The sequence below is a fragment of the Canis lupus genome, chromosome 5 (assembly GCF_048164855.1).
Source record: "Canis lupus baileyi chromosome 5, mCanLup2.hap1, whole genome shotgun sequence".
NCBI lineage: Eukaryota > Metazoa > Chordata > Mammalia > Carnivora > Canidae > Canis > Canis lupus.
This window is the reverse complement of record NC_132842.1, coordinates 75902846-75929209: the sequence shown is the minus strand read 5'-3', so window position 1 is coordinate 75929209 and position 26364 is coordinate 75902846. Positions and strand designations below refer to the sequence as shown.

The window sequence follows — 26364 nt, the reverse complement described above, 5'->3', positions numbered from 1 at the left end:
CCTGCCTTTGGCCCAGGGCGCGATCCTGGAGAGTCGGGATCGAATCCCACGTCGGGTTCCCGGTGCATGGAGCCTGCTTCTCCCTCTGCCTATGTCTCTGCTTCTCCCTCTGCCTATGTCTCTGCCTCTCTCTCTCTCTCTCTCTCTGTGTGACTATCATAAATAAATAAAAAATTTTAAAAAATGGTATGAATACTTATAATACTTCTCTACAAGAAAAAATGTAAAATATGCAAATTTCACTTTTTAATATTTTCTTTGATAGAAGGTGTGAAACAACAAAAATTCAACCAAATGAATTTTGAAGATCTGATTGGCTTTATTAATTGATTCCTGAATCAGGCAGCATCACACCTAGCAAGTGGAGGGGAGCTCCAAAGGCCTCTAGAAAGGGAAGAGGGTTGTTGTGGGTTTTTTTTTTTTTTTTTTTTTTAAGATTTATTTGAGAGAGAGAGAGAGAAAGAGAGAGAGAGAATGCATGTGTATGAGAGGAGGGGAGTAAGCAGAGGGAGAAACATTCAAGCTGACTCCCTGCTGAGTACAGAGCCAGACTTGGGGCTCAGTCTCATGACCCTGAGAATGTGACCTCAACCCACCATCAAGAGTTGGCACTTAACTGACTGAGCCACCCAGGTACCATGAAAGGGAAGAGTTTTTAAATGCAAGACAAAGTTATAAACAGAAAAAAAAAAAAGAATTATTTCAGGTGAGTTGACCTACATCTGGGGACAGAAGGGTCTTATTAGCTGGATTACCTCATCTTCCTTTGGGGTACAGAGAGGGCCCATGTGACAGATTACCTAATTGATGCCAATCAGAAGATTCCTGGTCTTCCTGACCAGTTTAAGATTACATTTCTGGAGGAGGCTAGGACTTCATCTGGGTTAGGTGTGAAGCCCCAGTTTGGTGACTTGGTGTAAGTGATGCCATTTTGGGACTCTGGTTTTCTTTTTAACAGGTTCTGACTCAGTTCAGAAGTTCTTTATTGATATAATTGAATAAAAGCAATTGATGAATGTAATATAAAGTTTTATAATTATTAAGCATAAAGTAACATTGTATTAGGAATGAATATCTCAGTGAGAAGAATGGGACTTTTCCCCCTAATATTCAAGAAAAATATTACTGATTGCTAGAATGAGACATTTTTTAGCATCAGTTCTGTTGCAGGTTTTGGGTTTTAAAGGTAGAAGTGCTGAGAACTCATTCATAAGTACATAAGTACCTGGAATGGAAAGAATGTTACTATAGCAGCATCCCTAAATTCTTTCAACTCCTTTCATGTTATAAAGATCACATAGTGATAGGGGTACCTGGGTCGCTTAGTCCATTAAGGTTCCATCCCTTGGGATGCCTGGGTGGCTCAGTGGTTGAGCATCTGTCTTTGGCTCAAGGCATGATCCTTGGATCCGGGATCAAATCCCACATCAGACTCCTGGGAATCCTGCTTCTACCTCTGTCTATGTCTCTGGCTCTCTCTCTCTCTGTCTCTCATGAATAAATAAGTAAAATCTTTTAAAAACAAAAAAAGTTTCCAACTCCTGATCTCAGCTCAGGTCTTGATCTCAGGGTCATGAGTTCAAGCCCCACATTGGGCATCATACTGGGTGTGGAACCTACTTAAAAAAAATCCACGTATGATAAACTATTTTTATTGACTTATTAGTTAACAGTATGAAGAGAGCTTCCTTTATTTTTCTTCAAAATAAAGTACTATATACAGTTAATTTACAGTAGGATTTGTTTTGTTTTCACAATGTAGGTTCCCTTCCCTTCTAGGTTTTTTTTGGCTGGTCTAATAATTAAATCAGCATAAGACAGATTCATAGGAGAAAAATTTAGCTTCATACATATGGGAGCCCCAAATATGCTGAAAGGAGTAATCAAAGCAGGCAGCTTTTATACCTTTTAGACAACGAAACAGTAAATTTGCGCTTGAGGTAGTAAATTAATGAGGTAGTGCCAAGGTTTGCTTATACAGCCTTCATGGCCCTAAATTTCCTATCTCTGGTGGTAAGGATGTCTCTCTTCCTCCTGGTTTATATCGGGAGGGTACTTTCACATGGGAGATTTTATTTCCTGCTGTCAAGGGGACAAAAGGAGATTCAGAGTACCCTTCCTTTACTGGCTATTTCTTAAGTAACTTTAATTCAAAATAATCAGTTTGCCAAAAAGACATATTTTGGGGTGATATGTACTCCTCAACAATTTCTGTTAGGTTTACCAAAAAGGCATTGTCAATTATAATTTTTCACTTAGAGGCACATTGGATTAACCTACCTAGAAAGGGTTGGGGAAATTAACATCTTATTAATTTTACTACACCGCTGTCTATACTATATTTCAATACATATATTTTATTTAAAAAAATGTTTAAGTAAGCTCCACACACAATGTGGGGTTTGAACTCACAACCCTGAGATCAAGAGTCACATCTGACTGAGCCAGACAGACATCTCAATACATGTATTTTAATTATATACTATAATATTTTTTATACTGTAATATTTTTAAGATTTTATTTATTCATAAGAGACACAGAGAGACAGACACAGACAGAGGGAGAAGCAGACTCCTCATAGGGAGCCCGATGTGGGACTCCATCCCTGGCTCAGGGATCACGCCCTGAGCTGAAGGCAGACACAACCACTGAGTCACCCAGGCATCCCTGTACTATAATATTTTTTCAGTATAGTATTTGTACATATAAATTTAATTATAAATTCTTTATTACATGCTTGAATATAGTCATTATAATCCCCAACACAATCACTAAGAAAATAAATAGTGAAGGAAATGATAAGGGAATTAAAATGGTACACTAGAGGGGCACCTGAGTGACTTGGTTGAGTGTCTGACTCTTGGTTTCAGCTCAGGTCATGATCTCATGAGTCAAGAGATTGAGTCCAGCACTGGGCTCTGTGCTCAGCAGGGAGTCTGCTTGAAGATTCTCTCCCTTTGCCTCTCTCCTGGCTCATGTGTATGCTCTCTTTCAAATAAATAAGTAGAACCTTTTTTTTTATGGTATACTAGAAAATATATCTATTTAACACAAAATTAAGCAGTAATGGAGAAACTGAGGAACAAAAAAAAGACATGACATGTAGAAAACAAAATAGCAGAAATCCTTCCTTATCAGTAATTACATTAAATGTAAATGACTTAAACTCTCTAATTAAAGGGAAGAGATTGACAGAATAGATTTTTTTAAAGAAACATAATACAAAAAAAAAAAGAAACATAATACAAGTATATGCTATTTATAAGACATTCACTTTAGATTCAAAGATAAAAATGAAAAAAAAGAAAAAGATAAAAATGAGGGAGATGCCTGAACAGCTCAGTTGGGTAAGCATCCAATTCTTGATCGCAGCTCATGTCTTGATTTCAGGGTCGTGGGTTCAAGCCCCAATTGGAGACTACTTAAAAAAAAAAAAAAAAAAAGACAAAAATGAAGTTGAAAGTAAAAGGATGGGAAAAGATATCCTATGCAAGCAGTAACCAAAAGAGTTGGACTGGCTATACTAACATTAGACAAAATAGAATTTAAGATGAAAATTGTTCTGAGTGACAAAGAAGGACATTATGTAATGGTAAAGGAGTCAATTGTATCAAGAAGATATAACAATAATAAAATATATATGCACCAAAATACATGAAGCAAAAATTGACAGAATGGAAAGAAGAAATAGGCAGTTCAGCAGTTCTCATTGGAGACTTCAGTACCATACTAGCAGAAGATTGGCAAAGGAATAAAACAATGTATAGGAATAAAACCTGAGTGGCTCAGTCAGTTAAGCAGCTGACTCTTGGCTTCAGCTCAGGTCATGGTCTTGGGGTCCTGGGATCAAGCCCCACATTGGGCTCCATGCCCAGCAAGGAATCTGCTTGAGATTCTTGCCCCCTCCCTCTGATCCTTCCCCTACTCGTGCATACTCTTTCTCTCTCTTAAGTTAAATAAATAAATCTTTACAGAAAATAAATAAAAATACAAATACTTTAAATGCTCATCATTATCTGAGCTTCAGCACCAGCTTCACGGTCTTTTTGCTGGTGAAGTGTCTTGTCTCCATGTTGATAGCTGCTGACTGATCAGGATGATGAATGCCAAAGATTGAAATGGCTGTGGCAATTTCTTAAAATAGGACAATAATGAAGTTTGCTACACTGACTCTTCCTTTCACAAACAATTTCTCTGTAGTGTGTGATGCTGTTTGAAAGCATTTTACCCACAGAACTTCTTTCAAAATTGGAGTCAATCCTCTCAAACCCTGCTACTGCTTTAGCAACCAAGTTTATGTAATAATCCAAGTCATTTGCTTCATTTCAACAATCTTCACAGCATCTTCTCCAGGAGTAGATTACATCCATCACTTTCTTTGCTTGTCTATAAGAAGCACCTCTCAGGGCGTCTGGGTGTTCAGTTGGTTGAGCAGCCAACTCTTGATTTCAGCTTGGGTCATGATCTCAGGGTCATAGGATTGAGCCATGCATTAGGCTCTGTACTCAGCGTGAGATCTGTTTCAGATTCTCCTTCTGCAAACCACACCCCACCCTGGCCCCTGCTCACATTCATGGTCTCTTACTCTCTTTCTGAAATAAATAAACAAAATCTTTTAAAAAATACTAAGAAGCACCTTTTATCTGTTCAAGTTTCATCCTGAGATTGCAGCAAATGCAGTACCATCTTCAGGCTGCACTTCTCACTCTAGTTCCCTTGCTGTTAACAAATCTGCAGCTACTTCCCCCATTGAAGTCTTGAACCGCTCACAGTCATCCATGAGGGTTGGAATCAACTTTTTCTAAACTCCTGTGAATGTTAATATTTTGACCACTTCCCATGAATCACAAATGTTCTTCCTGGTGTCTAGAATGGTGAATCCAATCCTGAAGGTTTTCAATTTACTTTGCTCATATCCATAGAGAAATCACCCTCTATGATAGCTATAGCCTTAAGATACGGATTTCTTTTTTTAAGATTTTATTTATTTTAGAGAGCAGGGAGCAGAGCAGAAGATGGACAAGCAGACTCCATGCTAAGTGCAGAGCCCCATGTGGGGCTCCATCTCACAACCTTGAGATCATGACCTGAGCTGAAATCAAGAGTTGGATGCCCAACCTACTGAGCCACCCAGGCACCCCAAGAAATGTATTTCTTAAATAATGAGATTTGAAAGTTGAAATCACTTCTTGATCCATGGGATGTAGAATGGATGATGTGTTAGCAGGCAGGAAGACAACATTAATCTTAATGTACATCTCCATCGGAGCTCTTGGGTGACAAGGCGCATTGTCAATGAGCAGTAATGTTTCAAAAGAAACCTTTTTTTCTGGGCAGTAAGTTTCAACAGTGGGCTTAAAATATTTTGTAAACCATGTTGTCAACAGATGTGCTCTCATCCAGGCTCTGTTGCTATATTTATATAACATAGGCAGAATAGATTTAGCATAGTTCTTAAGGGCCCTAGGATATTTGGAATGGCAAATGAACATTGGCATCAGCTTAAAGTCACCAGCTGCATTGACCCCTAATAAGACAGTCAACCTGTGCTTTTTTTTTTTTTTTTTTAAGTAGGCTCTATGCCCAGTGTGGAGCACAATGTGGGGCCTAAACCCACAACCCTGAGATGGAGACCTGACCCAAGATTAAGAGTCAGATACTGAGCCACCCAGGTGCCCCTGTCATTTGGCATGGACTTCTCCTCTCCAGCTATAAAACTTCTCGATGGCATCTTCCAATAGAAGGCAGTTTGGTCTACATTGAAAATCTGTTGTTTAATTAGCCACCTTTGTCAATTATCTTAGCTAGATTTTCTGGATAACTTGCTACAGCTTCTACATTAGCACTTCTTTACCTCACCCTTTTATTTTATGGAGATGGCTTCTTTCCTTAAACCTCATGAGCCATCCTCTGCTAGCTTTAGACTTCTTCTGCAGCATCTTCCCCTCACTCAGACTCCATAGAATTGAAGAGAATGAGGGCCTTGCTGTGAATTAGGCTCTGGCTTAAGGAATGCTGTGGCTGGTTTGATCTCCTATCCAGACCACTCAAACTTTCTCTGTATCAGCAATGAGGCCGTTTTGCTTTATTATCATTTGTGCAATCACTGAACACACACTTAAAAAAAATTTTTTTTTTATTTATTCATGAGAGACACAGAGAAAGGGGGGCAGAGGCATAGGCAGAGGGAGAAGCAAGCTCCATGCAAGGAGGCCGATGTGGGACTTGATCCTGGGACTCCAGAATCCTGCCCTGGGCCAAAGGCAGGCGCTCAACTGCTGAGCCACCCAGGCGTCCCTGAATACACACTTTTAATTTCCTTCAAGAACTTTTATTTTCCATTTACAACTTGGCTAACTGTTTGGCACAGGGAGTCTAACTTTCAGCCCATCTAGCTTTTGAATATGCCTTCCTCACTGAGCTTAATCATTTCTAGTTTTTGTTTTTTAATATTAAAAAAAATTTAAGTAATCTCTTACACCCTGCAATGTGGGGCTTGAACCTACAGCCCTGAGATCATGAGTTGCATGATTTGCCAGCTGAACCAGCCAGGTGCTTTAATCATTTCTAACTTTTGACTTAAAGTGAGAGACATTTGGCTCTTCCTTTTGCTTGAACACTTAGAGGCCTTTGTAGGCTTATTAATTGGCCTAATTTCACTATTGTGTCTCAGGACATAGGGAGGCCCCAGAACAGGAAGGGAGACAGGCAATAGCCTATTGGCAAAGCGACCAGAACACACAAAGCACTTATTGATTAAAGCCACTGTCTTATATGGGCATGATTTATGGCACTCCAGAACAATTACAGTCATAACATCAAAGATCACTGTTTACAGATTACCATACCAAATATAATAATAGTGAAAATACTTGAAATATTGGAAGAATTACAAAATATGACACAGAGGGGTACCTGGGTGGCTCAGTCAGTGAAGCATCTGCATTTGGCTCAGGTCGTGATCCTGGAATAGAGCCCCATATCTAGCTCCTTGTTCAGTGGGGGGGAGGGGGGCTGCTTCGCCTTCTCCTTCTGCCACTCCCCCTGCTTGTGCTTTCTTTCTCTCTCCCCCTCTCTCTCTCTCAAATTTTTTTCCTCTCAAATTTTTTTAAGTATTTATTCATGAGAGACACAAAGAGAGAGGTGGAGACACAGGCAGAGAGGAGAAGCAGGCTCCCCGCAGGGAGCCCGATGCAGGACTCCATTCTGGATCCCAGGATCACGCTCTGAGCCGAAGGCAGACACTCAACCACTGAACCACCCAGGTGTCCCTCTCTCTCAAATTAATAAAATCTTTAAAAACAACAACAAAATATGTCACAGACACAAAGTAAGCAAATGCTGTTGGAAAAATAACGCTGATGGACTTTGAAGCAAAATTAACACAAACCTTCAATTTATAAAACACACAATATCTGCAAAGTGCAGTAAAGAAAAGCACAATGAAACAAGGTATGCCTGTATAAACGTTTGAGAACTTAGATTAGGCAACAGTTTTCTTTTCCTTTTTTTTTATTTAGAAAAAACTGGCTTGTGACACCAAAAGCATAGCAACAAAAGAAAAAATAGATAAACTTTATCAATATTAAAATTTATGTACGTCAAAGCACTTTATCTGGAATAAAAATATGACCCACAGAATAAAAGAAAATACTTGCCAATCATATCTGGCAAAAGTTTGGTATCCAAATATGTAAAGAACTCTTACAACTCAAAATTTTTTGAATGTGCAGAAGATTGTACAACATTGTGAGTGTACTAAATGCCCCTGATTTGTACTCTTTAAGATGGCTAATGGTCAGTTTTTATTACATGTGAATCTTCCCTTAATTTTTAAAAATAGACAAAAATTTTGAATAAATATTTCTCCAAAGAAGAAAAATGGGTAGTAAGCCCATGGAAAGATGCTCAGCATCATTGGACATTAGGGAACTGCATTATCAAAGCCATAATTAGATATTTCTTCATACCCACTAGAGTAGCTGTCATTAATTTTTTAAATCTTTTTTTTTAAGATTTTATATTTATTTATGATAGAGACACACACACACACACAGAGAGAGAGACATAGAGACACAGGCAGAAGGAGAAGCAGGCTCCATGCAGGGAGCCCAACGTGGGACTCGATCCCGGGGCTCCAGGATCATGCCCTGAGCTGAAGGCAGTGCTAAACTGCTGAGCCACCCTATCATTAATTTTTTAAAAAGGAAAATAATGGGGCACCTGGGTGCCACAGTCAGTTGAGCATCTGACTCTTGGTTTCTGCTCAGGTCGTGATCTCAGGGTTGTGAGATGGAGCCCCGTGTCAAGCTCTGCATTCAGCAAGGAGTCTGCTTGAGATTCTCTCTCTCCCTCTGTCCCTCTTCCCCTCATGTGCACCCTCTATCTCTCTCTAAAATAAACACATCTTTAAAACGTAAAAAATAAATGAAAAGGAAAATAACAAGTGTTGGCAAAGATGTGAAGAAATTGGAATCCTCCATAGGTGGGACAGTAAACAGGTACAGCCACTATGGAAAACAGTTTGACAATTCCACCCAAAAAGTTAGACACTAAAGATACCCAAGAGAATCAAAAATAATATATTTGTATGAAAACTTGTGTAAGCATGTTAACATTATTTATGATAGAAAGTGGAGATCACTCAAATGTACCTGGTGAATGGATAAATGAAATGTGTTATATCTATTTACTGGAGTATTATTTGGCCATAAAAAGGAATGAAGTACATATTATAACGTATGAACCTTAAAAATGTTATGCTTGGTAATAAAAAAAAAAAAAAACAGACACAAAGACCACATATTGTAGGATTCCATTTATATGAACTGTCCAGAACAAGCAAATCCAAAGAGACAGGAAGCAGATTAGTGTTTGTCATGGGCCAGGGTGATGGGGAGTGGAGAGGGACTGCTAATGGGTTTGGAGTTTCTTTTTTGGGATAGAGGAAATGCTCCGGATTTGGAGAATGGTGTGTACAACACTGATGAAAACTGGTCATTTTAAATATGTTGCAACTGTAGAAAACAGATCTGCACCCCATTTGTTGTTGTTGCTTGTTGTGGTTTGTTAGTGTTTCTTGTTTTGTGATTTTTCTAAACTCTTTTTGTAAAGTCTGTGTCCTCTGTTGTATGCAGACTGATGAAATCTGTTCCTGTTAGGTGATCAGCTTGTGTTTTGACAGTTTCCTTAACTACCTAGGGCCAAAAAAAGAAAAAAATCCTCCCCAGATTCTCCAAGTCTTTGCAGATTGGCTGTGTGTTGGGGCCTTCCAATGCTTAGCCAAGCCATTTACCACTCACTCTGCCTTAGCCTTTGCTCCCTGCTTGCACCCAGCCTGAAGGCCAGCCACAGATGAAGCCTAGTGTTTTTGAGGCACGCATCTGACCCTGCTATATGCCTGGCCTTTTCAATTCCTCAGTATGTGTGGAGACTTAAGAAAGCTCTTATCCTCTATGTATCTCCTTTCCCAGACTCTTCCTGACCCAGCTTTTCCTTCTGTCTATTGCTCATTCTGAGTACTGTCCCTTGCCCCAAACTATTACACAGCCAATACTTGTACCTTTAAAGGTGTTGACCATAAACAGCTTGGGAAGCTGACCCCAGCCCTGGTATCCCTCCACGTCAAACAAAACAAAGACGAGCCCTGTGCCAATCCATCAGGGGTCACCAGACAGGTCAGAACTGTAAACACAGATTTTAAAAAATACGTTTCATGTATTGCTCTCTCTGTGTCCTTGCGGCTGCCAGAATTCTGGGGTGTAAGGGATGGGAGACAGGCAATTTAAAATGCCGCAGTGCTTTCATACCATAAAGCAACAGCTTCTTTCTTCACCTTGCCTTCCTCTGATTGTTATACATTTTTGGCTAGATTCCAGAGTTATATAAAAATGTGATTCTGATGGGTTTTGCCAGTTTATTAGTTGTTTTTCTGAAGGGATGGGTTCCTAAAATTCTCTATTCCACCACTTTTTCAATGACATCCCTCATAACATTGTGAATATACCAAAAAACACTGAATGGAATACTTTAAGGAGGTCAAAATGGTAAATTTTATGATTTGTGAATTTTTACCTCAATAAAAAAAAGTGTAATGATGGATTAAATAAAGGTATGTTAGGTTTATAGAATGGCATTAAAGTACATTTAGAGAGGCAGGCATTAAAATGGGAAGACATTAAAATACCTTAGCTGGGCAAAGAAAGGGGTTGGCGGAATCAAGTAGTAGAATCATACATACTTGAATCAGATGGAAGATGAAGGTCACCTATTAGTGAATATCTGGGATAGAATCAGGTCTTGAGTCCCAGTCAAAATTTGCTGGATCATTAAGCAACCCTGGTTTATTAAGGAAATATATCAGTTTGCTATTGCTGTGTAACAATTGCTGTGTAACAAACCACCTGAAGACCTAAATTTAAAAACAGAAACCATATTACTGCTCATAATTTGACAGGTCAAGACTCTGGACAGGATCCAAAAGAATTGAAATCAGGATCTAAAAAAGATAACAGCACTTCACTATTGATTGCAGTACTATTCACAATAGTCAAGAGATAGAAATAACCTAAATGTCCATTGATAGATGAATGATAAAAGGATAGGTTGACATATACATACAGTGGAATATTATGAATCCTTGTAAAAGAAAGACATCTGGCAATATGTGACAACATGGATGAACCTTGAAGACATAATGCTAAGTAAAGTAAGTGCTATGAGCTAAATGTTTGTCAGCATCACCCCCCATTTATATGTTAAAGCCCTAATCCCCAACATGACGTTTTGGAAGTAGGGCCTTTGGGAGATCATTAGGTCATGAAGGGGTCACACTAGCCCTCCTGACTGAGATCAGTGCCCTTGTAAGAAGGGATACAAGACGGGGATAATCTCTGTCTGACATGTGAGGATACACTGAAAAGTGTCCATCTGTAAACCAGGAAAAAACTCTAAGCAGGAACAGAATCAGGCAAAACCTTGATCTTGGACTTCCCACCCTCTAGAACTGTGAGAAATAAATGTTTACTGTTTAAGCCACCCAGTCTGTGGTATTTGTTAGATCAGCCCAAACTGACTAAGACAGTAAGCCAGTCACAGACAGACAAACATTGCATGATTCCACTTCTGTGAGCTTCTGGAAGTCACAGACACCAGGATGGTTCCAAAGGCCTGACTTGCCTAGGCCTGGCCTTGGACAGCAATGACCCCAGACTTCTTTCAGCCTTCATAGTTCTCTATTCAAGATTGAGACCTCAGAGGGGCACCTGGGTGGCTCAGTTGGTGAAGCATCGGACTCTTAATTTCAGCTCAGGTCATAATCTCAGGATAGTGAGCTCAAGCCTCATATTTGGCTCCATGCTGAGCACTGAGTGTGGAGCCTCCTTAAGATTCTCTCTGTCTCCCTGTCCTTCTGCTCCTGCCTGCCTCAATTCACACACTCTCTCTCTTTAAAAAATAAAAAAAATAAAATAAAAAAAAAGATTTGAGAGAGAGTTTCTGACCTGCTTGGCTTGGGTCAAGTTTGGGTCATAGGCCCATCATGGTCCAGGAGAGGATGGAACACTCAGAAAAACAGTCCCAACAAGACTGTACAAGGGGGAATTAGGGGCAAGGAGGCGTGCTCCACAGCAAAATCAGGATGCTTTTACCAGAAGAAAAGGAACATGATGGGGTGAGCATCACAGATGCCTGCAGACTAAGAGTTCTAGAGCCACGTAGGTTTGGGACACCTGGGGTGGCCAAGAGGGACCAGCCTGTGAAAGCCCCTAACTTGTCAGTGCATTATGGGCCTCCAAGCAGTGGACTGAGGATCCAGTGTTTCCCAAACTTATTTAACTACCCTTTCAGCTCTGAGATCCTGTGAGCCTACGGGAAGGACATGGTTTCTGCTTAATTCAGTCTGAGAAGAGACACAACAAAAACACATAAAGAGATGGAGAAGGACCAAGGAAGTGCAGCTCAGGCTATGAGAGCCATCTTGGGAAGAAGTAGAAGCCAGTTTCCTTGGGTCCCTCGGATGCCCCCAGTGTTGAATTGTTTTTATATAGTGAAATGAACAAAAGTCAGTTTCCTGTCTGGCCTGGTCCTTTAGTTGGCTTCTATTGGCAGTCTGGCTCTAACCAGGGGCTTCAGTGGGGGCTGGCGGGTCCCTTGGAGGTAACGTGGGCCAGCATTTACATTTTCCAGACAAGGACACACACGCCTGATGAGGGGAAGAAACTCATGACCTTGGGGTCATGCAGTGACGAAGCAGCAGAGCTGGAATTAGAACCCGGCTCAACGTCCTTCCTTTATTCTGCAACACTGCACCTTGCTGGGGCAAAGTCAAGGACAGCCATGGTGGTTTCCATCAGCAGACACCCACCCCCTCCCTCCTCCTACCCTCACCCACACAGCCCACTACCTTCTTAGCTGTCTAGGCCCTCAACATTCCAGGGGAGAGGGAAGAGGGGACAGAGGGTTGGCTTCCTGCCTTACTGTGTGCTAATGACCTGTCTTCTGGGTGGACTGCAAGACCATGTTTGTCTTGTTCACTCTTGATCTAGCACCCAGCCCAGGCCTTGAAGAACTGACAGCTTTCACAGAGAGGGTGGCTGGGTGGGAGGAAGCTCTTTTTTTTTTTTTTTTTTTTTTTTTTTTTTTTTTTTTTTTTTTTTTTTATGATAGTCACAGAGAGAGAGAGAGAGAGGCAGAGACACAGGCAGAGGGAGAAGCAGGCTCCATGCACCCAGAGCCTGATGTGGGATTCGATCCCGGGTCTCTAGGATCGCGCCCTGGGCCAAAGGCAGGCGCTAAACCGCTGCGCCACCCAGAGATCCCTTTTTTTTTTTTTAAGATTTTATTTATTCATGAGTGACACAGAGAGAGAGGCAGAGACACAGGCAGAGGGAGAAGCAGGCTCCACTTGGGGAGCCCCATACAGGACTCGATCCCGGGTCTCTAGGATCATGCCCTGGGCTGAAGGCGGCTAAACCGCTAAGCCACCGGGGCTGCCCATTGAATAAAGCAGGAGTTGTAAAAGGCCCATCCTGGGCAGGGAAGATTCATATTTGGCTAAGATAGAACATTCTTTGGTGTTTCGCAGTGAAGTAACGCTGGAGGGTGTGTGTGTGGGAGGGGGGGGACATAGTATAATGTGGTTTAAATGCTGAGGCAAGTGCTCTTTGACCCAGAAGTCTTCCTTCTAAGAATTTATCCCAAGGGAATAATCCTCATAAATGCACAAAAATGCATGTACTTGAATATTCGATCACAACGGTGTTTAATAAAAAAGAAACAGCCTGATTATCCAATAATGGAGAAGCAATGATATAAAATATGGCACATCCAAATGAGGAGTTATTTGGTATTTATTAAAAATGATGGATTGGGGCGCTGGGTGGCTCAGCCAGTTAAGGGTCTGACTTCAACTCAGGTCCTGATCTCAGGGTCCTGGGATCAAGTCTCCAGTTAAGCCCCCTGCTCCCATCCCCTGCAACTCATGCTTTCTTGCTCTCGCTCTCTCTCAAATAAAATCTTTTTAAAAAATGAATTAAATATGCCTGATGGGGGAATGTGTTTATAGTTTCTTAAGTAAAAGAACAGATTATAAAACAGATTATAATCTCTCTTTTATAAAATAAACACATCGTCATTCATATCTGAATTTATGGATAGAAATTTGTTTTGCAAGAACAAGAGAAAAATTTATAGGACCAAAATGTTTGTAGTAGCTAGCTCTGAGTTTTAGAATTACAGGTGGCTTTTCTATCTTGTGGTGCCTGTTATCCTTTCTGTCATTTCTTTATATTTCCTAATTATTGTACAATGAATATATGTTTGAGAATTGTCTTTTAAAGTTAAAAGAATGGGATCCCTGGGTGGCGCAGCGGTTTGGCGCCTGCCTTTGGCCCAGGGCGCGATCCTGGAGACCCGGGATCGAATCCCACGTCGGGCTCCCAGTGCATGGAGCCTGCTTCTCCCTCTGCCTGTGTCTCTGCCTCTTTCTCTTTCTCTCTCTCTCTCTCTCTGTGTGACTATCATAAATAAATAAAAATTAAAAAAAAAAGAAGATGCCATGCTAAAGAATCTGAATCTTATCTTTAAGGTGATGGAAATTAAATGTTTATTAAGTGAAATAATTAAAAATAGCCTAAGCAAATTAGCCAGTTTAAAGAGTCTCATTGAGACCCCTTCCCTTCATAGGAACATGAAGACTCCATTGATTAAAATAGCCAATAGTATCCCCACCTGCGTTTTCTTTTGTAAATTCTGATTTCTGCATGTTGCTTGACTGTACAGGGCTGCAGTGAGTCTGTGCAGTAAGGTAGAGCAGGGCAGGTTTGGGCCTCATCATGTGACTAGTGGACAAAGGACAGTGCCTTCTGGAAGTGTCCAGCTCAGGGCAGTGTTTTGTAAACTAGCATTGACCTTGGGTAGTAAAACTCCAAGAGGAGGTCTGGGGTGTGCTTTGTGGTGGATGTTTCTCTAGTTTTGTTTTGGGACAATGAACTGTGGGGCTTCATCTGTGCCTCCAGGGCCCTTTAGCTTAGACTCAGCTCACATCTGCTCCTCTGAACTTTCTTTACAGGAAAACTTGATCGGCGCCCTTTTGGCAATTTTTGGGCACCTTGTGGTCAGCATTGCACTTAACCTGCAGGTAAGTCTTAGTTGCTAGCACTGTCCATCTGGGGGCTTGGTGGCCAGCGCCGTCCACCTGTGGGCACGGTGGCCAGTGCTGTCCGTCTGGGAGCAGAGACGCAGCCAATCGGCCGGGAGTCTGGTGCAGGCCCCAGCTGTCCCTTTCTGTGGGATGTTGCTTCCTCCACTCCTGGGCTGCGCCCTAGGACAGTACCTTGTGCGATGTTCGAGAATCTTTCTTGATTCTTTACCCCCACGTCATCCCCCCATCACCTGTCAAGTCCGATGACAGCACTCTCCGTCTCTTAGAAGTCCCTGGGGTGCCCTGGAGCAGCTGAGCCCACTGGCTTGTCTGAGCTGGCAAGCAGCTGTGGTTTGGAGCAAGCTGATAGACTGAGGAGCTCCTCGGGGCACCCCGGGAACTGCCTCACCTGGTATACAGGTGTAACTGGAAAGCTCTGGGTGTGAATTGGGTGGCAGCCCTCGTGATTAAAGCCCCTGGGGCAGCTTTCAGTCAGAGGGGGAGGGGAGCCAATGGATAAATTCCCTAGGCTTCCAGCCTCTGGTAACTTGGTTCTGAGATGAGTTCAGGGGTTTCCCAGAGGGTCCCCAGTGGGATGAGCCCCATTGCCCAGGGCACTGACTCCCTGACTAGTGCACCCTCCCTTTTCTGGCTCACTTTCCCACCCCCTTACTGTGCCTCCTGGAATCACCTCCCAAATCAACTGCCTCCTCCCAAGTCCTGTCTCAGGGACCACTCTGGGACACCCAAACAGAGACTTGACACCTGCAGACAGGATAAGTCCTCCAGCACCCTGGCCACCTCCTCTCTACTGGCACTATTCCGTTTCTAGTTGTGGTGAAGTGCTCTCCCTCCCTGGATCAGGACGTGAACATACATGGGTACCTGGTACATCTCGGCTCCCTCGCACGCACATGTGCCAGAGTGGTCCTGTGTGTTTCTGAGGCCACGTGGTCTCTTGGCCACTTGTCTGGTTCATGCTCTTCTTTCTACGACTGGTGTCTCTGCTTCTGTTTCTGCTTCCCTACATCCTTCATCATGTTCCCTCCCAAATGGCAGCTGTGGTTCTCTAAGCCAACGTGACCGCCTTGCTCTCCTTGGTCACCACCCCATTTTTTGTGTCCCAAGGGCACATTTCCAGAACAAAATCTATTGGCCATACTTGGGCCGAGTATCCACCTGAGGGAGGACAGGGTCCACTAATACCCTGGGCAGCCCAGCAGAGCTCCCATCTCCCCCAACATGGGGTCTCGGGGGCATTGCAGTTAGAGAGAGACATTTAACCTGAAGCTGGTGAACATGGGCATCCTAGACCCTGGCTCCCACTCCAGACTGCACGCTGCTGTGCTTTGCACTAGAAATGCATATCTCCAGGCCTCTCCCACACCTCCCCTGAAGTGGAGATGTGTATTTTTTTCACAGCTTCCTGGGGAGTTTCTGAGGCTTTCCAGCGCCAGTTTGAGAACTGCTGTCCTTAGAGTGACAACCCAGTATTGAGATGGCAACTGCTTGCCTCTCCTCTGAACCAGGACCCCAGAAGAAAACCTGACAAGTCTTCCCAAATAGAAGTGTATTTGGGGGGAGGGGGAGGGCGTAGATTTAGGATGCATACGTCATAGCATCTTTTACCCAAATATCTGGTCAAATTGCTTTCTTTCTCGGATTTCTAGAAGTACTGCCACATTCGCCTGGCAGGCTCCAAGGATCCCCGGGCCTATTTCAAGACCAAAACATGGTGGCTGGGCCTGTTCCTGATGCTGCTGGGGGAGCTGGGTGTGTTTGCCTCCTATGCCTTCGCCCCGCTGTCGCTGATTGTGCCCCTCAGCGCCGTCTCCGTGATAGGTAAGACCGGGCGCCCTGCCATCACTCCTTGGGACCCTCCTGCCTTGCCAGCCCCATACTAGTTCGACAAAGCAGCTTTTGCTTAGTAATGTCATTAATACCTCCAAAGGGTCCATATACACGGTCCCTCTGCTCAACACTTTGCAGATATTAATTCTTCTCATCCTCATTTTTGAGGGTGATACTATCATTATCCCCATTTTACAGATGAGGAAACAGGGGCACAGCGGGGCAGGGCTGAGGCACAGGATGGTCTGGCTCCCTAATCTGTTTAAGATTCAGAGAGTCTATCAGAATTGCTTTCTATTTCTCCTGAGGAAGGAAGATATAAACTTGCACCTTTCATCTGAACAATGTCAAGATAACCCAAGTTTCACAGGGTTCAGACATCTCATAGCTCTAACAGATACCCATTCAGCTAATTCTCTGATCTTTTTACATCACCTGATTCCATCTCCAAAGCATTGTTCACATTCTCACCTGCCATTTCTCAGTGATTTCTGCAATCCCAGAACCAGAGTCTTAGAACTTTTGAACCAATGAAAAGTCAAAGAAGCTTTGATGTCCGTGTTCCACATATCAAGTAGAATTAGGGGAAAAAAATTCTTCTATTCTTAAATAAAAAATGTTAGTAGATTAGTGAACATAGGAGCGGGGACAGTGAACTTGAGTTGAAATGTTTCCTTCCATTTGCTGGCAGGCCCCACACTCTCTTGAACTCTTCCCTGCTTTTAAAGGGGAAAGTGGTATTTTGAGTAGTTTTTTTTCTCTTGGAGTTCAGAGAACCTCTTCTATGGCACGGATGTGTACAGCAACCACACGCCCCTTCCGGGCCCATGGAAGACATCATCAAACAGAGTGTCCCTGAGTGAGAATTCTCAGAGATTCAAGCAGTCTCACCACTTACTAGGACTTGGCAAAGAACCGGAAACCTATTTGCTTTTTCCAATCCCATAAAGAGTCCGTCTTTTTCTTGACCAGGGTTTGTACCCTGGCAGCCCACAAAGATGAGTGAGGTCCTCAGACACACCGTGTTGTTTTCCACATGGTGTTGTTTTAAAAGCTGATCTGATCAGAGAGATGAGGGTCCAGGGGAAAGAGGTAACTGGGTGACAGGCATGAAGGAGGGCACGTGACGGGATGAACACTGGGTGTTATATGCAACTGATGAGTCACTAAATTCTGCCTCTGAAACTAACAACACAGTATGTATTAGCTAAATGAATTTAAATGAAGAATTTTTTTAAAAATTAAAAAAAGGGCAGCCCGGGTGGCTCAGTGTTTAGCGCTGCCTTCAGCCCAGGGTGTGATCCTGGAGACCCAGGATCGAGTCCCTCATCAGGCTCCCTGCATGGAGCCTGCTTCTCCCTCTGCTTGTGTCTCTGCCTCTCTCTCTCTCTCTCTCTCTCTCTCTCTCTCTCTGTGTGTGTGTGTGTGTGTGTGTGTGTCTCATGAATAAATAAATAAAATCTTTAAAAGATAGATAGATAGATAGATAGATAGATAGATAGATAGATAGATAGAAAGAAAGAAAGAAAGAAATACAACATAATCTGAATGCCTTTAGTTGAGGCAGGTAGCCATCCCCAGTCCCGGCCTTCACTTGCTGACTTGCTGTCCTCTCTGGCCTGCTTTATTGTTGTATTAGTGTATTAGTGAGAAAGGATCAAGGTTCACTGACCTTGGAAAAGTCACCAGAATCTCCCCTTACAATGATAAATAGGTGACCGAGGGACTAAGTGCTTTAAATATTTGCCTCTGAATTGTAATAATTTAGTAATTCAAATAATCAAATTCTTAAAAATAAGAGACTGGAGTTGAATGATGGGTTCTCAGGTATCAGCCACTAGAAATTAAGGGGCCCTCAGAGCTTTTTCAGTCACCCAGGAAAAAAAGAATATTAAAAATAAATAATTATTCAAGTAATAACCACCATTTGTTAGGTACCTATTACTTATCAGTCACTATTCCAGGTACTTTCATGATAATAATGGCTCAGTTATGGAGCAGTTACTGTGTGACACATGATTGACGTGCATTATCTCATTTAATTGCCCTTATAACCCAGAGAAGGAGGTGTTTTCAGTGGTGTGCTGATGAATCAACATTCAGAGAGCGGGAGAAAAATGGGAGAAGAAAAAGAAGAGGATGAGGTGGCGGGAGAAGGGAGGGAGCGGGAAAAGAAGAAAGGGGCAGAAAAGTAGGAAAGGATAAAAGGAAGACCTCATTTGTAGTGTTTCTGATTTATATGGCGTAAAGACCATAAAGACTGCCACCGTGGCCACTCATGCCACAGCGGTTTCCTGACTATTTAACTAGCAGCGAGCAGGCCTGAGCTGGATCCAGACTGAGACTCACATGTAGTGACACCCGAGGACAAACAGCCGGAAGACGCAGAGCTGAAATAGGTCTCCAGGTTGGTCCACAGTGACTGCCAGCCCCATCCAGGGCAGTGACCAGGAAGTTTGAGAGGGAGACAGAAGAGCCAGGGCAAAGTGTCAGATAGTCATGGCAGTGGAAGAAGCTAGAGCCCTGGCCTCTGGCAGTCCTTACCAGCTGCATGGTCCCAAGCAGATCCTTCACCTCTCCTAGCCCCAATGTCCCGTTTTTCAAATGGGAATAATAACGGCATCCACCTAAATGGGTAGATGTGCCAGAAATAGCTGTCACACTGCAAGCACTTGACACCAGTGCTCCTGGACTTGTCAGAAATCCTCGGGAAGGCTCAGAGAGGAGCCTAGAACTGAGTTTTGGGGAGTAGGAGGGAGAGGTTAGGAAGTACTTAGGTATAAAGCAAATGAGTTAGCCCTCGGGCCTGGGTAAAGGGACTCCATTGAACTGGTAACAGCCTCACTTTTCTTTTCCTTGTGCTTTTTCTTTTCTTTTTTTTTTTTTCTTTTTATAGCTAGCGCCATCATAGGAATCATATTCATCAAAGAAAAATGGAAACCTAAAGACTTTCTGAGTAAGTTCACCAATTTTAGCCCCTGTTCTTAATTCTGTGCTTGTGCTGTTCGTTCATTACAAAACGAGCTTACCCCAATTTAGGGGTGCCTGGGTGGCTCAGTGCTTGAGTGTCTGCCTTCAGCTCAGGTTGTGTTCCCAGGGTCCTGGGATCGAGTCCCACATTGGGCTCCCCACGGAGAGCCTACTTCTCCCTCTGCCTATGTCTCTGCTTCTCTCTGTATGTCTCTCAAGAATAAATAAATAAAATCTTAAAAAAAAAAACCCAGCTCACCCCGATATAGAGATCCTCTGTCTCCTGCTCCCCTCTGTGTTCTATATTCCACCCTCATCAGGCTTCTGAGAGCTGGGTTTTTAAATCAGTATTTCCCAAACCTGGTTACACAATAGAATCATCTGTGAGACTTCTGAAAAAGGGAATTTATTTCATTCCATTCCATCAATATTTATTATGCATCTATTGTTGGGATTTTAGGAGACCTGATAAAAGGCACTTTCTTTACCTAAAATGAGTTCTAAAGCAAATGGGAAACAAAAACATGGAGGTCAGAAGTTATCATTATTACTTATACAACCTAGATTAGAACATGCAACTTAGGCATGCAGCCAGATGAACTGGCTCACACAGCCAGGTTTGGGAACCACTGTTCTGATCATTGGTATAGGATAAGAGCAAGACGGGGCCAGGAGGCTAAAAGAGAAAAGAATCTTACACTGAAAAAAGCAGACCTACTGCTCAGCAAATATATGATGCCGAGACCAAAAGACTCAGAGTGATTTGCAGTAGTCCTGATGGCAGAGGGTGGAGTACAGGGGTAGCTAGGCTTGGGGCTTCGGCCCCACAAATAGTCTCTGACAGGTCTATGGAATACAATATTAATAGTATTTGGACTGGTCCCTTGGGGCTAGGTTAACTAGCAGATGGGAAATGATAAGGTCATTTTTATAAGGTACATGGTAGGCTCTGAAGGTTTACTTGTGAGGTTTCATTATATTTGTTTTTTTTATATTGCCCAGACAGTAACTCTTTTTTTTTTTTTTATGATTTTGTTTATTTATTTGGAAGAGAGAAAGAGATAGCAAGAGAGAGCACAAGTGGACAGGAAAGGGAGAAGCAGGCTCCCCACTGAGCAGGGAGCCCGTTGCAGGACTTGATCCCAGGACCCTGAGATCATAACCTGAGCCTAAGGCAGATACTTAACTGACTGAGCCACCCAGGTGCCCCGCCCATAAAGTGATTCTGACTTTCAAACCTTCCCCATAAAATGTACTCAAACCACAGTGCAGTAGCAGAATGGCTACCATGAAGGAGAAGAAAAAGGCAGTCTTAACTCTGATACGCTCCCAGTGGGAGTGGAAATTGGTGCAACCAGCTTGTAAAACCATTTGATAGTAACTACTAAGCTGAACGTCCATGTATCCCCTGACCCAGGAATTCCTGCTCCAAGTTTTATACCCAACAGAAATTCAAACAGTATGTTTTCCAAATGACATGCACAAGGATGCTCATAGCAACGTTACTTGATATAATCCCGGGAGTATTTAAACACCCATCAGCATCAGAATGGATAAATTGTGTCACACACCATACAGGCATGAGACACCTACCCTCCACGCCAGGATTCAGATGAATCTCACAAACTCACAAACATAGGTGAACACAGACGCAAGAAACCATATAGTACGAGTCCACTTAGAGAAAGTACAAAACCAGGCAAACTGTCAGGGCTGGTAGAAGTCAGGGTCATACCCCGGTGCTGCGGCCTAGTGACTGGAAGGGGGCACAAGTGAGGATGTTGGGATCCTGCTAACGTTCCCTTTCTTGATCTGGGTGCTGGTTACATGGATATGTTCACTTTGTGAGAATTCATTGAGCACTTTTTAGTATACATGCCACATCTCACTAAAATTTTTTAATATTAAATGTTATTTTTTTAAATAACAATAAGTGAGGTGACCTGCTATTTGGGGTGTTTCTTCACTTTAAAAATTAGATTATCATGTGTTGCCCTAAAAACACATCCAGGGGATCAGGGGGTGCCTCCTGAGTGGCTCAGTTGGTTGGGCATCTGCCTTTGGCTCAGGTCATGATCTCAGGGATGGAGCCCTGCATTGGGCTCCCTGCTCAGTGGGGAGCCTGCTTCTCCCTCTCCTTCTGCTACTCCCCCTGCTTGTGCTCTCTTTCTCTCTGTCAACTATATAAATAAAGTCTTTAAAAAAAAAGAAAGAAAAAAGAAACACATACGGGCCTGAAGCCTACTTCTGCAGTGAGCCTGTGATAGCCTCCCTCCTTCCCCACAGGGCGCTACGTCTTGTCCTTCGTTGGCTGCGGTTTGGCCATTGTGGGCACCTACTTGCTGGTGACATTCGCACCTAACAGTCACGAGAAGATGACGGGCGAGAACATCACCAAGCACCTCGTGAGCTGGCCTTTTCTCTTGTACATGGTAAGAGAAGCCACTGGTCCTGCCCGAGATAGCAGGAAGGAGTATCAAGTCGTAGGCTTGGGGAACCTGAGTGTCCAGCAGTAGGGAATTTGAGAGAATTGGGGCATATTTCACAGCACTAAAGACCGTGCTTTGTGGGAAGTATTCGTTCATGGGGAAGTGCTTTTTTTCACTTATGTTCTGAGTAATGTCTAAATCTACATAAATAATATAATTATAGTTTTTAGAGATACTGCAGGTATGTAGATATGATGTAACACTGAAGGACTGGATGAAAACATAGAAATCCCATCCATAGTTGTCTCTGGGAGCTGGAATTATGATTGAGTTTTCATTCCACCTTTGTCTTTATGCATCATCTGAAATTTCTACAGTGAGCATGTAAGACTTCTATGGTAAGAAAAACAGTTAAAATTTTAAAAAGTCGTAGATGTGTTATTTATTTTTTCCGGGTATCACACAGCTGATAGAAGCTGATAGAAACACAGGAGACACTGGAAACAGTCTCCTAGACTTTCAGCCCCAGTTCTGTTCCATGTTAGGTCTACAGATAAACTGGTTGAGGAAGCACGTAAAGTATTTGATCCAGCTACTGCTATATATTCTTGTTCCGTGCCAGGCACTGTGCAAGACACTTTCTTACATATCGTCCCAGATTCTCCCAACCACTCTATAAGGTAAATGTTTTTCTCCCTGTTTTATGGATGAGGCAACTGAAGCTCACAGAGGTTGGCTGACTGCCCAGAGTCCCCAGGAGAGCAGAGCTGGATTCAAAGCTGGCTTCAGGGCCCACCATCCTTCACCATGGTCTGGTGATGAAGGTGATCACTCTTGTTGCTCTGACTTAAGCAGTCTGGCACCACTCTAAAGACTGAGAAGGTCCTGTTTTCTTAGTTGGCTCACAAGGCAGGAGATAGATTTCCCCAGGATTGAAACTGCATCATCTCCTGACCCCTTGCCAGCCCCCGCGAGCCCCTGGTGGGCATGGAGACATGGCTATAGGACAGAACCAGAGAGCCTCCTTCTTTGGAAAAAGCTTAATCCCAGAAAACAGACTTTCCTCTCAGGGAGGCCTGGGCTACAGTCTGTTGTGTGCTGTGTGGCCTTGGCCACGTCACCTAGTTGGAAGCTCTGCCTCCTTCTTGATGAGCTGGTGCGAATCACTGGACCAGGACTGGCACCTGGTAGATGCGAGGCTATGTAGAAATCAGCCAGCACTTGGCAGATGCCCAGTGACCAACTCAATTTGTCTTCCTTCCTCGTGTCTGGCTGTACCTGGACTTGGCGGGGTGGGAGGAGGGGGGCGGGTAGGCGGGGATCACTGTTAAATTGAATACAACCTGAGGCAGTGTCGAATTCAAAGTCCTTTTATTACTTGTCACCAGTAAGGAGACAGGCAGATAGCTGTCAGAGCACTGTCAGCACCTCTTGGGGTTAGGGCAGGAAGCTTTTATGCAATGTCCTGGGGGCAGCAGCAGCAGCTTGATACACTAAGGAACTTAGACATTTTCTGTTACTTAGGCCCTTTGGTTCAACTGCGCATGCTTAGCTGGTGCATACATCACCGCATGTTCAAAAAATGGCAGAAAACCCCTCCCATAGGCTAAAGGTAACTTGAGGGCAACTCAGGAGGCTGCTGTGCAGGCACTGATTTCCAGTGTGGCTCCCGCAAAGGGGTATCCAGTGGAAGCCCTGGCCAAACCTCTCCCTGGGGGGAGCTGTTTGTTCACATTGTTTCCCTGCCTCTGTCCCTTCCCCTGCTCCCTCCCCCTGATGGCTCTCAGCCCTCTGATTGAGCAACTTCTGTTGTACCCCAATGCTGCCAGCTGGAGAGATTTGGCCAAATCAAATTCAGTAAATATTTACTATCTGCTAGGTGCCAAATACTGCGTATATCAGACGGACGGTAGGTACGCTTGTGAGCATAGCATCACAGAGAGTGGGGAGAGTTGTCCAGTCACGGGGTTGTACACCTGAAACTAATGTGACATTGCATGTCAGCTATACTTCAAGAAAGAAAGACAGGAAGGAAGGAGGGAGGGATGGAAGGAGGGAAGGGGAGGAAGGAGAGTAGGAGGGAGAGAGGAGGAAAGGAAAGACAGAGGGAAGGAGGGAGGAGAGAAAGAGAGGAAGGGAGGGAGGGAGGGAGGGAGGGAGGGAGGAGACACGCTCCCAGAACTCGAGGATGCATACACAGCCATCCTGCAGTAGAAGGCCCGGCGCTATTCCAGCACCACATTTAAGCATCATGAGGAATGGTTGGAAAACCAGGCCTCCTTAGCGCACGCTCGATGGTTAAGAATGTTGATGAGCAACTCATCTACTCCATCGTGTGTTCTGCAGCAATTAAAGATAATTATGACACCGTCATAAAATACGAGAATTGTTTTTGGTGACTTAAAACAGCCCAGTACAAAACTGTGCATCAACTATGATGATGAATAGATAAAACACGTTCACTGCAACAAAGATGGGAAGGAACAGGAAAATGAAAACAGCTGGTGTCTTTAATGGTATCTAATTATGAGGAATTTAAAAACTTTTTAGAATGCCCATTGATGTTTCTGCATTGGTTTTCATGATAAAGAAACTCCGGTGGGAGGTTGGGGTAGGCACTTGGAGCTGAGCCCCATCAAGGTTTCCTGCTGTCTCCTGCTGGGTGCTGGCGCTGGCCTGACTTCGAGCCCTTAAGGGGTAGAGAGGAGGGTCTTTAAGGCAAGGAGGAAACACTCTCTTCACAGTTGCAGTGATTCTACTGACTGAGCCCCTTCTAATCCCCGTTTCCTAGGCCTCCTGCCTTTAGGCTTTGTCGCCTGGTGGGAAAGCGTACAGGCCCAGGAGCCACACCATCCAGGTTCAGATCCAGCTCTGCCCTTTTATTGGCTAAGAATTGTGATAGTGCCTGCTTCGTAGAATTGTTCTGCTGATTGAATGAGCCCTAGTACGGAGGGCTCTGTATTTAAAAGTATTAGCTGGGATCATGGCCCTGAAAAGTAAGAATCCTTATCTGTCTTTCACGGAGGAGGTAACTGAGGTTTGAGCAGTTAAGCGACTTACCCAAGGTCGCACAACCATTTTAGAAGCAGATCCAGTATCCAACTTGGGCCTCCCTGACTCCAAATGCCCTTGTCTTTCTACCCTACCGAGCCACACATGTTGGAGGCTTGGTTAGGGGATGAGGGCGTGTATACCTGTCCACTTAGACCAGGGAGCTCCTCTGCTCAGTGAACAAGTGTCTCCCTCTTTGACCTTCAGTTTTAATGGGGTTACCACAGAGCAGCAAAAGCAGGAAGAAACCTTCTCAGCCCAATGGATCCTGGCCATCTAAGATGAGATGGAGGGGGTGCGTGTGAGGCCAGCATATCACCCCCAAAGCTCCAAGGTGAACTCCTTGTTGGTGTTACCCAGGGAAGGGGTAGAGTTTCCCTCTGAGTGCATTCAGAGTTCCCTCCTTTTCCCCTCGGGTGTCGATCAGTAGTTTGGGAAAGGCTGGATGTATCAGCAGCCTTTCAAGCCTGACTCTCAGCATAAACTCCCGCACAGCCCACCAGCATCTCCCGGTCTTGCCCAGGTCCTCGGTCCCCTCCCCGCTGACCACCCCTCTTGCTGCTTTCGTCCACAGCTCGTGGAGATCGTCCTGTTCTGCCTGCTGCTGTACTTCTACAAGGAGAAGAACGCCAACAACATCATCGTGATTCTTCTCCTGGTGGCCTTACTCGGTAAGTGGGGGTCTGAGGGATCCAGGTTTGCCACCATCAGGGGGCGCCACGAGGTCCCCGCTGACCGGAGGGCCTTCCATCAGTTCCATCAGTTCTGTAAGGCCGCTGACTGCGTTCAGTGTCTTTTGCTCAAATCCCGAGAGGCCCCTAAGTGCCAGGGACGGTGCTGGAAACTGGGCACGGCGTTGAACGAGCCAGAAGGCCCCCCGGCCTTGGGGATGGGGGCTCCGGTCTGAAGGGAGGATTGGCCGGCAGGCAAGTAGACAGATGCAGAGGTGCTAGGTGAGTCGGGGCAGGGAGGATGCCGGTGAAGAGGAGGGAAGCAGAGTAAGGGTGGGGTGGGGCAGGAGTCCTTCCAGAGAAGACAGAGGCAGGGCAGGCCCCAGCAACCCAGCCTTTGGGGCTCCAGTGAACCTGTTAGGCTGGGAACGAGTTCTGGAGTCAAAAGCAGGAACTGCTTGTGCTCCCTCACTTTTTTGCCTCTCCTTCCAGAAGGATGAGTTCAGTGTGGCAGATGGCTCCTCCATCAGACTGAGGCGAGGCCTGGCCCCCCATGGGGTTTGATACGCTAACTAGAGCTATGAGAGGTGCTCGTGCCTCCCAGCGAAGAGGTGGGGGGAACCCCACTGCTGCCTCCTGGGGACTCTGTGGCCTCAGGCTGGTGACTCCTTCCCGTGTAAGCCGCACTATCCTCTAAAAATAGGCACAGGAGAACACCCAAATCTCAGGGGGGAGAGCAGGCTTTAGTGA

At 44.2% G+C, this 26364-nt stretch overlaps 1 protein-coding gene across 3 annotated transcripts in view; it reads left to right on the top strand.

Moving 5' to 3' along the window:
* Nucleotides 1-26364, top strand: part of NIPAL3 (NIPA like domain containing 3) — a 53702-nt gene that overhangs the window by 10698 nt on the left and 16640 nt on the right. For all 3 annotated transcript variants that reach the window (XM_072827793.1, XM_072827794.1, XM_072827795.1), the window contains exons 3-7: nt 14571-14639; nt 16313-16484; nt 19390-19449; nt 21750-21895; nt 25518-25614. In XM_072827793.1, the coding sequence (XP_072683894.1) occupies nt 14571-14639; nt 16313-16484; nt 19390-19449; nt 21750-21895; nt 25518-25614 (544 nt within the window). The remainder of the gene's footprint in view (nt 1-14570; nt 14640-16312; nt 16485-19389; nt 19450-21749; nt 21896-25517; nt 25615-26364) is intronic.